This window comes from Myotis brandtii, unplaced genomic scaffold (genome assembly GCF_000412655.1).
Source record: "Myotis brandtii unplaced genomic scaffold, ASM41265v1 scaffold416, whole genome shotgun sequence".
Lineage (NCBI taxonomy): Eukaryota > Metazoa > Chordata > Mammalia > Chiroptera > Vespertilionidae > Myotis > Myotis brandtii.
The window spans coordinates 207,713-223,161 of record NW_005365989.1 but is presented as its reverse complement, the minus strand read 5'-3'; the positions used below and the strand labels follow the sequence as shown (position 1 = coordinate 223,161).

Here is a 15,449-nt window from a genome sequence, read left to right as displayed (position 1 = left end):
TATGGAAAATGATTTCTTGGTAAATGACACAGTACTTTGTCAAGAATCTATATTTGTAGATTGTGTTTGTACCAATATTTCAATCCTTTTTCTCCCAAACTAACTTGCTTTTATTTCATATGTAGGAGCCTTGTATAGCACTGGCTATGATATAATTATATGTGTATATACAAATGAGTAGCATTTGCAAATGAACACAATTAGCTCTACTTTAAAAATCTTAGATTATTACTTGAAAACTTATTACTTGGGCTCAGTGTTAACATGCATGTCTTTTGATATACTGTGCGTCACTTTCCAGGTAAATTGCACAGTCACCTGAGATTTAGCTAGCTGACACTGGATGTCACCATTGTGCTGTGGAATGTGGATGCAGAACAGGTATGCTCTTTAATACTCAGGAGATTGTCTCTTCAAGAGTTTAGAGATATGTGAGCTTTCCCCCAACCCCCCTCATATAACCTGATTATTTTTATAGCACTTGTATGGTATTACTTTTTCAGTTTCTAATATCTAAGCTCTATATAATAGTGATCAAGAATGAGGAAATAATAGTTAATATTGTTAGCTCAGAACTGAGAAACTGAAAACTCAGAAACTGTGTCCAAACCAATCAGGGCTCTTGGTTGCAAACCTAAGTAATTGACTCTGGCTAACTTAAGCAGAAATGGAATTTACTGGAAGGGTGTGGAATAGCATCCAGAATTAATGGGAAAACTTGCAAAGATCACACTTTAGCAAGAGCAAGATAAAGTCCTTCTGGCATTGCCACTGGTCACTAGATACTTCCACTGGCCTCCTGCCTGGGCACAAAGCACCGCCCTGTGCCAGCCTCCTTCCCTTCCGAGAATAATAATGGGGTTTTCATTGACTCCAGCTTCCACATGCCTGATGGACAACCCCTTACTAGCCTTCCCAGGTGACAGTACTCAGTGGGCTGGGTCTAGGTGTTGTACCTGTGCTCCAGCCCCAGGGAGGGAGGAAGAACAGGTAAGGCACCTTTTCCTGCAAAGACTCTGTACAGATGCCGATTCTGTATTATCTGGGAAGGAGGGTCAAGTACTGAACAACCAAAACATGCCAACCATCCACCATGGAGCTTTTCAATCAGCACCCACGGAAATGAGTTGAGAAGACTACTTAGTCACCTGGACTTTATGGCCCCTTCTCTTGCCTGACCTGGAGTTCACTGCACTTGCCTTGACTTTGTTCTACCCGGCCTTTCCTTGAACCCTGAGGAAGCCTTACCAGCCAGGAGGAGACCTGTTTTAAGTGGCTGTGGTGACAGGTCCTTAGGCAAATTGGAAGTCTTAAACTTCAGGCTATTAAAAAAAAAATCCCCGCTACATTCAAAATAAAAAAGAAAACATGGTAGGCTACGCTGGGTTCCTTGTTCTTAGAACACTAAGCAAACTCCAGCCTGTTCTTGCTCCTCCCCCCACAGCCTGGAGTCCTCTTCTCCCTGATGGCCATGGGGCTTTGCCTCTTTTATTCAAGACTTTTGCTTAAATGTCTTCCCTTCCCACCCAGCGCCAGTGCCTCCTTTTATTCTGTTCCCCTGCTCTGCTTTTCTTCACGACACTTGTTATCACCTCTCATTATTTTCTCTACATACTACTGTTTTGTACTTTCAGTATACGGAAAGTCCCATGAAGGCAGAGTCCCTGGCTCACCCCTGTGGCCACAGCTGTATTTAATAAATACTTAATATATGAATGACTGAATTAAGGGCTAAGTAGAGGAAAGAAACACATTTGTTAGAATTTCTAGAACAATGGGTCTCAACCTTCCTAATGCCGCGACCCTTTAATACAGTTCCTCATGTTGTGGTGACCCCCAACCATAAAATTATTTTCGTTGCTACTTCATAACTGTAATTTTGCTACTGTTATGAATCGTAATGTAAATATCTGATATGCAGGATGTATTTTCATTGTTACAAATTGAACATAATTAAAGCATAGTGATCAATCACAAAAACAATATGTAATTATATATGTGTTTTCCGATGGTCTTAGGTGACCCCTGTGAAAGGGTCATTCAGCCCCCAAAGGGGTCTCGACCCACAGGTTGAGAACCGCTGCTCTAGAATATGAACAGTGCCTGTGTTAGTGTCCTAGAGCTGCCATGATGAAGCCACAACATAACATGGGGCTTAAACATAGTCATTTCTGTCTCGCAATTCTGGAGGCTGGAAGTCCCAGGCCCTGTTGGTGGGATGGGTTCCTTCTAAGGCAGTGGTTCTCAACCTTAGCTGCACATTAGACTCACCTGGGAATCTTTTTAAAATCCTGATTTCTGGGCCTCATCCTCTGGAAATTCTGTTTAAAATCCTGATTTCTGGGCCTCATCCTCCGGAAATTCTGTGTCTTTGTTATGGGGTGGGGCCACAACATTAGTAACAAAGAAACAGAATTTCCGGAGGATGAGACCCAGAAATCAGGATTTTAAAAAGATTCCCAGGTGATTCTAATGTGCAGCCAAGATTGAGAACCACTGTTCTAAGGGCTTTGAGGGAGAATCTGTTCTGTGCTTCTCGCGTTCTAGCTCCTGGTGGTTCTCTGGCAGTTTGGGGCGCGCTTTGGCTTATAGAAGCACCACCTTGATTGCTGCCCTCCACTTCTCCCCAAAGTGCATGTCTGTGTCCACACTTCCCCTTTTTATGAATACACCAGTCATATGGGATTAGGGGTCCACCCTACCCAAGTATGAGTTATTCTTAACTAATTACATCTACAGTGACCCTATTTTCAAATAAGGTTACATCCTGAGGTACTGAGGGTTAGGACTTCAACATGTAAATGGGAGAGGGGACACAGTTCGCTGCCTTCTATGTGCTGATTGTATAACGGGTAAGCCATTCTTCTGTAATTAAACAGAGAAGTAGGTTTAGTCACATTATTCTGGGTGACCAGTGATGTGTTGCTTTATCACAATTCACAATAATGTGTATGAATTGCTTTGTAACTTGTAAACTATTCATTAGATGTTAGCATAATCAGTTGGGATATCGATGAATTATTGATGCTTTCTCAAGAAAGAACCAATATAATGGGTGTGCTGGTCTTTAGATTCCCCCAAACAGAGTTTCTCTTATAGCCCAGCTCAATCTGCAGACTCTTTAAAATATTACCTGGTTCTTCTCTACCACTGATGGTTTCATATTTTACTTACTCATTTGACAAACATGTATGAATCATTTATTATGTGCTAGGCACTGTTATAAGTGCTTGAAAAGTGTTAACTCAAACAATTCCATACAGGTTATTTATATAATTAATTATTCATGTTATTGATATTATCTGAATGTTACTAATAAGGAAACAGAGGCACAGAGAGGTTAAGGAACTTGCTCAAGTTCAACACCTCTGCTGAGTGGCAGGGTCAGGCCATGAAGCTAGATAGTCTAGCTCCAAAACTTCTCTTTGTAGAAAGCTCTTTCTTCACCGAAAGTCTCACGGAAAAAATCAGTTTGAGACTGAACAAAGCAGAGCTTCTTTGGTTCAGATGAGAAGCCAAAGCCCAGTCTGCTCAGCACCTCCCCTGTCCCCTGAGAGTCCTTTCTGCACCGCTTTGATCTAGGAAATAACACCTCTTGGAGGGATGCCACTTGTAAGCTGTCTTCAATCCACTCTAGCAGAAAACAAATAAAATTCGTTTCTCACTTTAATTAACTGATTGTGTTTTATGTTGAAATTTTTATCTGCCTAATCTACTTCTGGCAGAAATAAAATGTTAAGATGGATTTTCCCCAGGAAGCTAATGCCATATGGCAATTTGGACTTTGTGAGCTTAAGTTCCCCTTGGGTTTCTTTATACAAATCAAGGACTGTGGTTGAAAAAGTTTTCTGAACCAAACAGAGAAATGGAATTTGATTTCATATGAATGGATTTGGATATAAACCTTGCAACCAGCTGCTTATCTTCTGTGGTCATCAATAATATAAAATACTAGGAGCAGCAATATCATCAGTTACTCTCCATTGACTGCCTTCTACAAACAGGGATTTAAAAAAAAAAACACTCGTTTTTACAATTAGAGGCGTTTCTACCCCTATTTTACAGATGTGTAAGTTGAGGCTAGGATTTTATGGCACTTGTTGAAGATGGCCCAATAGTGAGTGGAAATAATAGTTATTAAGGAGCTGCATACCTCGATATTAAGAATAAATGACACTGCCGAAACCGGTTTGGCTCAGTGGATAGAGCGTCGGCCTGCGGACTGAAAGGTCCCAGGTTCGATTCCGGTCAAGGGCATGTACCTGGGTTGCGGGCGCATCCCCAGTAGGAGATGTGCAGGAGGCAGCCGATCGATGTTTCTCTCTCATCGATGTTTCTTACTCTCTATCTCTCTCCCTTCCTCTCTGTAAAAAATCAATAAAATATATTTTTTAAAAAAAAGAATAAATGACACAAAAAATATATTTTGGATATAAAACATGAGGCGCATCATAGTTTTCAAATTATGAAAGACTGAGAGAAATCAGTGAAATCCATTCTTAAGAGTGATTACTTCCTATGATGAAATACCTCCTATCATTTGTTAATGTACATAATGTATAACATAGTAAAAAGAAAAAAAGAAGGTAAATCCATCAAGTGGAACTATAGATCAAGGGGCAATGAACTGGAGAACCAAAAACAACTCAGACCAAATCGATGTTTTGCTTGCCTCTGTTTTCCCACTGGTTTTGCTCCCACTCCTTGCCACATCCTAACCTAGGATTTTTCTGTAAAGGAGCAGATTAAACATTGCCTGTCACATATTTTCTCTGTCACAGCTACTCAATTCTGCTGTGTGTAGTGCTAAAGCAGCATAGACACTATGTAAATTAATGGCTGTGGTTACAGTAAAGCTTTATTTAAGGACACTAAATTGGAACTTCATATAATTTTCGTGTGCCATGAAGTGTTATTTTTTAAAAAATATATTTTATTGATTTTTTACAGAGAGGAAGGGAGAGGGATAGAGAGTTAGAAACATCGATGAGAGAGAAACATCGATTTAGCTGCCTCCTGCACACTCCCCACTGGGGATGTGCCCGCAACCAAGGTACATACATGCCCTTGACCAGAATCGAACCTGGGACCCTTCAGTCCGCAGGCCGACGCTCCATCCACTGAGCCAAACTGGCTAGGGCCAAGTGTTATTTTTTTATTTCAATGGTTGAAATTTGAGAACCATTCTTAGTCCATAGGCTGTCCAGAAAGACAGGAAGTCAGCTCGGGCTTGTGGGCCTGGTTTGCTGACCACCACTCTGGCCCACCCCACCTCTGGTTGCCAAACACATTGCTGATCGCCTCCATGGGTATTTCCTTTTTTCTTTTCTTTCTCTTTAATTTTTATTGAATTTATTGGAATAACATTGGTTAATAAAATTATATAGGTTTCAGATGCACCATTCTGTAATACATCACCTGTATATTGTGTTGTCAAAGTCAAAGTCTCCTTCTGTCACCATTTATTCCCCCTTTATCCTCTCCTACCTCCTCCACCCCCCATTCCCTGTGGTAATCATCACACTGTTGTTTATGAGCGTTTTTATTTGTTTTGTTTAGTCCCTTCCCTTTTTTTCACTCAGCCCCAAGCCACTCCCCTCTAACAGCTGTCAGTCTGTTCTCTGTGTGGATGAGTCTGTTTATGTTCTGTGAGCTTATTTTGTACTCTGAGCATTTTGATGTTGTTTTGAACTGGGAACTTAATCCCAGAAGAGACTTAAGAGAACCCAGTAACAGAAGTACTTCCACTCAAATTCTGTAACAGCAGAGCTGCAGCTGCCAAGTCAACTGCAGCCTAAACAAATAGAAGTCAGCGTGGCTGTCTAAGAAGATTTAGAATAAAATGGAAAATTGTTGGCATACTCCGTCAATTTCATCGAAGATTAAAGGATAAATGCAAAACTGCGTTATCCCCAAAAGCTATCCAGTTGTAAACTGATGCTAGTAAATATGAAAATTCTTTCTGTGTTAACTGCATAGGCTATTGCTAAACTTTAAATAATTGTGTTTTTTTCTCACTAGGGAAGCCAGCCTTAATGTGATGGAAACACCCTTGAACTTGGTGTCTAGAAGACAAAAGTTTGAGTTTCAGCTCTGTTAGTTTTACTGTGATCTCAGGTAAGTTAACATCACCTATAAGAGTCTTGGCTTTCTTATCGGTAAAATGAGATTAATAATCCTATCTCACGGGACTTTTTATTTTATTTTCTAGTTTTTTATTGTTTATTATGAAAATTTCCCACAGACACAAAGTAGGTAGAGGAGTATAATGAACCCCATCTGCCCAGCTTTGACAATACCTTGCATTTTGCCCAGACTTCTTTCATCTTTGCCCACCCCACTTTTTTCTGTATTAGAATATTTTAAAGCAATTCCAAATTTATTATTTCACTGCAAATACTTCAGAATGTATGACTAACAGATAAGATTTTTTTAAAAAAAATTATTGATTTCAGAGAGGAAGGGAGAAGGAAAGAGAGATAGAAACATCAATGATGAGAGAAAATCATTGGTAGACTGTTTCCTGCATGCCCCCTCCCTGGGATCAAGCCCAAAACCCCATCATATGGACCAACCAGGAATCGAACTGTGACCTCCTGGTTCATAAGTCAACGCTCAACTGATGAACCACACCGGCTGGGCAAGATTTTTAGTTAAAGAATGTCATAAATTCATTATCACACCTAGCAAAACTACAGTGAGTCTTTAACATCATCTATTATCCAGTCATTGTTACAATTTCCCCAATTGCCTCAAAAATGTCTTTATATAGCTGGTTTATTTGAGTCAGGAGCCAAAGAAGATTCATATATTACATTTGGTCACATGTCTCTTAAGATTCTTAATTTATAGCGATTTCTCTTTGCCTCATCTTTCTTTATATAATTAATCTGTGGTAGAAACTAGTTTGTCTGGTAATATTTCACATAATCTGGACTTGGCTAATTGCAACCTTTACCCTTGTAGTCATTAAACCAGTGGTTCCCAACCTTTTCTGTCCATGCCCCACCTAAGCATCTCTAAAATCCTGATGCCCCCTGACCCGTGACATCTAATTCTTATTATTCAAAAAGTGGACTCCTATTCACATGGAGGAAGCCTAAATGGCCATTAACTTGGTAATGGGTACTGAGGAAGAAATCACTAAGAAATTGTTAAAAATAATAATATGAAGTGATATGAAAAAGTAGCAAGCGAAGTTTCAAAACATATATAATAGAGAACTGAAATGCATAAATATGTCACAATATATACTTATATACTGTATATGATGCCTCTAGAACCATAAGAAATGTAAAAAATTCACTGTGAATAACTCATTCCCGAATTGCCCCCTTTAAATATTAAATTGCCTCCCTATGGGACGTGTGCCCCACATTGGAAACCACTGCATTAAGCACTTTCCTTTTGTTCAGATATTTACTGCTATTAGATATAGGAGCTTAATTAGATTCAGGCTTACTTTTTAAAAAGTCGTATTTCATAGGTGATGCTTTCTACTTGTGATTGTATCACATCTAGAGGACAAAATGTCTCTGTTTTTCATATTCACAACTGCAAACCTACATTTGCCACACCCTGTATGTAAGTGATATATGTATATGTACATATTATAATTATATCATTTTATTTCCGCAAACATTTATTAAGCACTTACAATGTGCTAGAATATAAAGATGAAGAAGCCACAGTCTCTACAGTCTAATATGATGTGGATTAAAAAGAAAAATGTTACTATTTCCTTCTCAGATAATCTTTAAGTTTCTAATCAAGGATTGGTTCAGCTAGTGTTGTTTTAATATTAAATAAATTCCTGGAATTATGGGTATATACACATATAAATAATTTATAATATTTTCTACTATACAGTATTTAATTATAGTGACAGCACAGTTTACACACCATATAATCATATCACCAAATAAGTTAGTCTAACTGATTTATGTGTTCCTAAAGCCAGAATTCACCATGACAACAGTAACAGTGACCACAGAGGTTCCCTCAAGGGGTAAGATGGAAGACAATCCTGCCTCGTATGAGTCCACGTCAGCTCACATTATTGAAGAAACCGAATATGTGAGAATGGTATGTGGGTGCCAGACACCATGTTAGCACGATATGATTTTTTACAATAAAGTAATACAGATTAGTGGGCTTTGTTTCTCCTTCCTGAGAACGTCTGAGGAAGAGCAAACCTAGTTTGGCAAAGGACAATCTTGATAACTGAAGTTTGAACACCTGTTTAGTATCCTCTTGAGGATATGAGCCCTCTGTTTTCACACTTGGAGTGAAATAGAAGAATGAGCCAGCGGGGTTCGGAACACCTATCAGCACTTAATTTGTCCCACAGTATTCTCCACTGCAATTCCTACTGGGTATATTATTTTCAGTTGTTCCGGGAGTGTTGGTACCATGTTCCCTAGGAGATGTTTACCTTTTCTGCTGACTTCCTGTCTCTCCTTACCTCATTTCTTCTCACAGCTCAGGGATGCTATCTGCCAATGACTACATGTTGGCATGTTCCTTCATGAAAATTGTGAACTCTTATAAGAATTTAATGATAATGGGTAACAAAACTTACATTTGTATGAACTGTTTCTTAGAAGAGATGGGAAATGTGGACACAGATAGTTTGTAACATTCAGATCTATTAATTCATCTCTGAGTGTCTTGCAATTCCATAGGTCACCAGGACACAGGGCTTATATTTCATGCATAAATTTGTATCGTCTCCATTTAGTAATTATCCTCTAGTAATTACTAAATAGCAATTATTCTCTAGTAATTACTAGATAGTAATTATTTTATAGTAATTACTAAATAGTCATTATTTTGTAGTGATTACTAAATAGTAATTGTTTTACACTAATTACTTAATAGTAAATTAGTACTAAATTACTATATAGAAAAGCAGAGCTAAATAGAATTAAATACTAATTACTAAATAGTAATTATTTTGTCGTATAGTATTCATTCAGATTGTATTTTAGATTTGACTGAGAGTTATAAGGACCAAGTGTTTCATTTTCTGCAATCTAAACAATATTAGCCTTAATGCAAGTTAGATTGATGGTAGTTATTTAAATCTGACATCAGTATATATGTATTACTGTCTAGATAAATCAAGTACACTGCTGCTGGTATAGAGAAAAAAAGTATTGGACATTAAATGCCTTTAAATGAAAAGAAAATATTTTTATCTCCTAGATTCGAGCTACTCTGGAAAAGATCCGTAATCAAATGTTTAAAGATGAAACTGGACATAGCGGTACAAAGCACAAACTAGATACAAAGGTAATGAATTTATCAAAATGCACTACCTTTATTCCTTCAGTAAATAAGCATAAAGCCAAATAGGAAATATTCTTTGCCGCTTTGAATGATGAATGTTAAATATTTTATCATTATCTAAAGATGTTCATGGACATATGCATGAAATATTTAACCACAGATAGCATTAGGATCAGATTGGAATGACCAGGCCTTACCCGAATATTTTAAGCTGGGCTTACTTATCTAAAGTATATGGGAAGGTGTCAGCCCAGCCAGGATACATGGCAGCAACATTTCCCAATGACAGACAGAGGCACAAGCTTTTAGGTTTACCTGGGCCTCAACAATGGCCATGCAGTTGAAGCCATTAGCTGAGTGACCAGACAATCGATAACTTTAAAACACGCCCCCTCCCCTGTGATCAGCCTTATATTCTTAAGGTTGAGCAATCTGCACTTAGCCTTGTCTGGATTATTCCAAGTTAAATCTCATCTGAGCCAAGTGCACGTCATCAGCATCAATGTCATCCACTATGTTGCATGGTCATGGAGAACACCAAAGATAGGGTATGATGCATAAACACAGTCTCCTTTATCATCCTCAGCTCCCCAAACTAACACAACTAGCTTCAATTATTATCTTAAACCAAGTGTTCTGAAACTGAAAAGAAAAGGTTAATGTTTATGAATGATGGGAAAGATAAAAAAAATCAGTTTTGGTTCTGTTGAAGTTGCCTATTGCCTCCAAGTGAAGGTTTCTAGTGGGTGGGCTGGATATCTGATTCTGGAGTGGAGGGCAGAGTCTGGGATAGAAGGTCCAGGCTACAGGGTAGAGATTTTGGGGAGTAAGGATGGTGCTTAAACTCCTGAAAGTGGAGGAGATCACCAAGCATGTGAGTGTGGATAGAAGTGAGAGAAAAATCTAAGCTCTGAGTCCTGAGATTTTCAATATTAGATCTTAGGAAAAAGAGGAAGAACCATCACAGGAGACTGAGAAAAGAGACTAGTGGATTAGGAGGAAAAACAGGAGAAAATGGAGTCACTGAATACAAGAAAAGGGGTTTCAGAAAGAGGAGTTGAACTACTGTGTCAAATGGTGTCCATGGGCCAAGTAAATTGAGGACTGAACATTGACTATTGGCTATAACATTGGGGATGTTTTGAGGACCTTAATAGAAGTAGTTTCTTATGAATGGAGATAAGTTTTGTTGCCAGTGTCTCTGCTCAGCCATCTCAAACCACAATTTAGCAGACAAATGAAGCATCAAAACCTTTGGCATCTGGGTAATGTTGCAGTAGAAATTTAACCGTAATGATCTAGGGCTCTGCTGTTACAGAACCAAAGTTTGTACACCCAATGCTTTAAAATGCCAAAACTCAAAACATCAGAGCTCCAAGTAAGAAGTTTACTGACCAAGAAGGCACCAACTGAGAAGATGGAAAACGTAATGGTACCTCAAATCCATCTTCAAAGTGTACAGAGTTCTGGCTTCTTTTATGTCAAGAGAAGGGGGAATTGGAGTGGCAAGAGGTGATTGATGACCACAGACATCTGGGTACCAGTAAGGGTCCAAGAAAGATTGTGAAACTTCTTTGTTCTTAGTCTGTTCACTCTAGTTGATGTGAGTCAGGTCACAAGGTTCCTGCAAATCTTTGAAAAACAATCATTTTTGTATATACTTCCCTTACCTCCTTGGGCGAGGCCCCTTCTAGTCAGGGATCTTTTTTTAAAAACTCAGGCTGCAAGCAGAATTCCTCTAATGGTTAGCATGTTGATCTAAAGAAGCTATTAACCTGAAGGCCAGGAGGGAACAAAGCGGACTTCAATACGTTGGAGTCAAAGAGGCCAAGCATTTCACTCTGTAAAATGCTCCTCTCAAAGTGCGGTCTGCATTCGCAGCAGCAGCAGCAGAAAGCTTGTTAGAAGTCTGGCATCTAGAGCTCTACCCAGGACCTCCTGAATCCCAGAATCAGAATCTGCATGTTAACCAGATCTATCACCAAGTGACTCATATACACGTTAAAGTTTGAGAGGCACTGATCTATGATCTTTGTGGTTAACTATCTCTGACAGTAAGCTACCTTCTACAAGAGTTTTCCCATCAAATATTCTTTAATAAATTAAAAAAGAAAACAATGCCTACTCTATATATGGAAAATGAGAATATGCGTGAGGGTCTGAAGTAGGAAAAACAAAACCATGACAGAATCAATTATTTATGTAGTCCATCTATTGTACTAAAGAGGATATAGGCTTTGTTGTTAAGCAAGCTGGGATTCTAATCCTTGTTTGAGTAGTTATTATGGATATTAAACTCTCTAATCTTCAATTTCCTCATCTGTATAATGGACATAATACCTTCTAGTGTTCTGAGTATTCAGACAAAGGAGTGTGTATAAAACAGCTAAAAGATTATCTGATACATAATAGATGCTTACTGAATAAAAGATGTTATAATTATAGGATCTATATAATATTATATATTGTACCTATTAGGTATGATTGTATTAGTTTGTAATGCATTGTAAGTAACCAAACTGCATTAGTCTGTAACTTAGATTTTTTTTAATAAAAAAAAAACTGGCCTTGTAGATATTATATTTTCTTAAAAGGACTTAATGGTATATTTAAAACTGTGGGGAATATAAAAGACAGAAAAGATGTACTCGTCTCTTTTAAATATAAGAATCTATTCAAATTTACGCAAATATGGAGACCAGCTGCTTCATCTAGAAATCTCTACTGGTCTTTGAGACTCAGAAGGTTTATTTGTGCCGACCTGACTCTCCCATGATATACGTCATAGGGAGCAATCGTTGTTGTTTTTGAAGCTTGTGAGGAAAGGAAAGGTTTGTGATTATCACGCTTGTTCGTTTCAGTGCTGTCGAAACATTCAGAATGGCTCTGACTCTGAAATGGGCCCCTCGTGCTGCAGTCTGAATCTGCTCATGGACAGGATGAAAGGCAAAGATTTACAGCTCTTAAAAATGAACGAAGAGAATGAAGTATTGAAAATCAAGGTATGACCACGAGGAGAACTCTCTAGGGTATTTTGAGCCAATAGGATAGATTCGTGGATCTGTAAAGCAGACCTGCACACACAGCCGTAGATCCACACATAGGCTCACATAGGTAGAGAAGCGTTTGATGTTTCATAAATTAAAACTCACTATTTTATTTGAGAGCCTACTTTTATTATTAAAAAGATCTCACAAAGGCTCAATGGTTATGAAGTCTCAGTTGTGCAAGATGAAGAGTTTCTAGAGATCTGCTATATGACATGTTAAGACTGCTGGACACTTGAAAATGTGTTAAGGGGGGTGGGTCTTGTGTGACATGTTCTTAATGCAATAAATTTTTTAAAAGTCTTCACATGTTTAATAAATCATGATATATTTTATATATACATATACATATACATATACATATACATATACAGTCCTGCAATGACTATCTTGGTAGGTAAATCTTTGCAGTCATCCTTGATTATTTCTTTAGGTTAAATTCTTTTTTTAATTTTTTTAAAATTGATTTCAGAGAGGAAGGGTGAGGGAGAGAGAGATAGAAACACCAACGATGAGAATCATTAATTGGCTACCTCTTCCACGCCCCATGCTGGGGATCGGGCCCACAACCCAGGCATGTGCCCTTGACTGGAATCGAACCTGGGACCCTTCAAAGTCCACAGGCCGACGCTCTATCCACTGAGCCAAACCGTCTAGGGCTAGGTTAAATTCTTGAAAGATTCATTACACTTTAGCTTTACTGCCTTTATACTCCAATCTTGTCTATTTCAATCACTGCTATTTCAGGACAGTACATCTTTTAGTACTGCTGTGAACATGGAAGATACAATGCTTGCAAATACATGCATAAGCTGATGGGCACCATGGAAGTCTGAAGGGTAGTACAGTGTGTACACACAGGGCACTGATGTTCCTGGAGCTCTGGTTTGGCCTGCCCAGGCCCAGTCTGCCTGCATGACAGCCCCACTAAACAGGGTTTCTCATTTTACATTTTCCTTTTACAAATTAAGGGTCTTTTCTCCTGTCCATTGACAACAGGGATGCAAACCAGACAATTACCGCCTCTGTGTTTTACCGCCTCTGTGTTTTTAATTGCTCGTCAAACCGTTCTGCCTTAGAACCTTTTCACTGTAAATGTCAAAACCTGCACAGTGACCTTTTTTCTTTTCTTTTCCTAGTTGGAAGCCTCCAGGGAAGCAGGCGCAGCGGCTCTGAGAAATGTGGCCCAGAGATTATTTGAAATCTACCAAACACAGTCTGCGGAAGTTAGGAAGCAGCATGAGGACAGCACACACTTCCTCCAGGTACTTGCCTGTTGGGTAAATAGCCCCCAGTCGTTCTTGTCCCCTTTCTGAAGAGTTAAATGTGAAGCAAGCAATGGGAAGGGCAGGAAGTGCTCTGTGACCATCCCTCGCCCATCCCTGCTTTGCCGGCCCCTGGATGTTGCCAAGCTGCTGTGTTAGCACCCTAGCCCAGGGCCCTGCAGAGCACAGACGGCAGGTGGGCCGTGCCACCCTGCCTAGAAACCAGAGCTGTCCCAGGTGACCCTGGCCAGTGACTTCTCCTCTGGTTCTGCCTTTGACTAAGTAGCCGAGGTTGAGTCCTTCCATCTTGCTGGACTTGGACCTCCTTGTGTCTAAAACGAAAGAATTGGGCTAGTGAAATGGTTTCAAAATGGTTTTGATCCTAGAATACATTTCTCAGGTTGAGTAAACAACAAGCATATGTGTATGTGTGCATATATATTTTAAGATATATAAAAATTATATATTTCATATTTTAATATATGAGAATTAAAAATATTAAAACCTAAATATGTATATACGTGTGTATATAAATTGTAGACACACATTTTTGTTTCTTTTTTAAATCTGAAGTATATATTGTAGGGCCAATAAAAGTTTATCTGAAGAATGCATTCTAGAGCTGGAAAAGAAAAATAATAGTGCTCATGCATGTGTGTGTGTGTGTGTGTGTGTGTGTGTGTGTGTGTGCGCGCGAGCGCACATACGCGCGCCAAATTGAATGCTCATTCATGCCTGGATCCCCGCCAGCGCTGGCCCTAGGAAAGCACAGTGGGGACACAGTAGGAAATTCTCTCCTAGGTGACATGCCTTCATGCTTCAGCCTGTGGAGGTGCTGGTCAAAAATTCACAGCACACAGGGTGCAGATAAGAGCCTGAGTGACAGGAGCAGGCTTGTGGACCCCAGCGCTTTGTGAGGGGTGAGCCTGCGGGACTGGAGTGCACATGTCCCGGCCAAGGGGCTCAGCCCCAGCCTGGAGTGGCCTGGCAGCAATGCCTGCCTGGTGTTGTCAAGGGAAGACAGACACTTTTTTTAAAAGCTGTACACTCTCAAATCTGTTAACTACACACACAGCTGTGAGTGTGCATGTCAGAAGTCAGCTGAAATGCGCCCTGTGGCCCGGGGGCAGCCAGGTGGACTGCTCTCCACTGGTCTTCAGCACAGCTGCTACCCACCCGGACACAGTGGAGAGAATTATTCTGCTTTTCTGACACTTTTGTGTTAAAATAAAACATTATTTTTCTTAAACATATAAAATTTCATTTTTGTTCTAGATATGTTTTGTTGAGAAAAGGTAAAAAATTTTGTTTTCTTAAATTTGTGTCTCTCTTTCTCATACTAGTTCAAGTAGTATGCTTTATGGTAACAAATGTAAACATTCTAGGGAAAATATTTATATATTATTAATTCTTCATTGATTTGGTATTATTGTAGCCCATCAGGTTTATTTAGAAAGAAACACTGAATTAAAAAATTAATTCTAAGCAAGTGCAAATTGTTATTATTATTTTGGGGGTTAATCAGAAAATTATAGAAGATAATATTTGTACAGTAAAAGCTTGATATAATGGACTAATTCGGGCAAGGAGTCGTCCGTTAAAGCCGAAAGTCCATTATATAGGAAAGTAGGTTGTATGTTAAAAATTTGACAAATTAAGTTACCTGTTTTTACTTATGTAGACACATTTGTGTAATTAAAATAAAGTATGTATGAAAAGTTTCCTATATGTATTACAGTAATTTTATTTTATTTTTTAAAAATAAATTTTTATTGTTCAGATTATTACAGTTGTTCCTCTTTTTCCCCCCATAGCTCCCTTCTACCCGGTTCTCACCCCACCCCCC

At 39.0% G+C, this 15,449-nt stretch overlaps 1 protein-coding gene across 3 annotated transcripts in view; it reads left to right on the top strand.

Moving 5' to 3' along the window:
* CCDC68 (coiled-coil domain containing 68) overlaps positions 1–15,449 on the top strand; it is a 44,613-nt gene that overhangs the window by 9,817 nt on the left and 19,347 nt on the right. The window contains exons 2-7 of one of the 3 annotated variants that reach the window (XM_014545613.1): positions 302–381; positions 6,022–6,117; positions 7,961–8,085; positions 9,208–9,294; positions 12,153–12,293; positions 13,478–13,603. In XM_014545613.1, coding sequence (XP_014401099.1) covers positions 7,969–8,085; positions 9,208–9,294; positions 12,153–12,293; positions 13,478–13,603 — 471 coding nt within the window. In that variant the 5' untranslated portion in view covers positions 302–381; positions 6,022–6,117; positions 7,961–7,968. Of the gene's footprint in view, positions 1–301; positions 382–6,021; positions 6,118–7,956; positions 8,086–9,207; positions 9,295–12,152; positions 12,294–13,477; positions 13,604–15,449 lie in introns of all 3 variants that reach the window. The other 2 variants (XM_005873609.2, XM_014545612.1) reach the window with 2 other exon arrangements.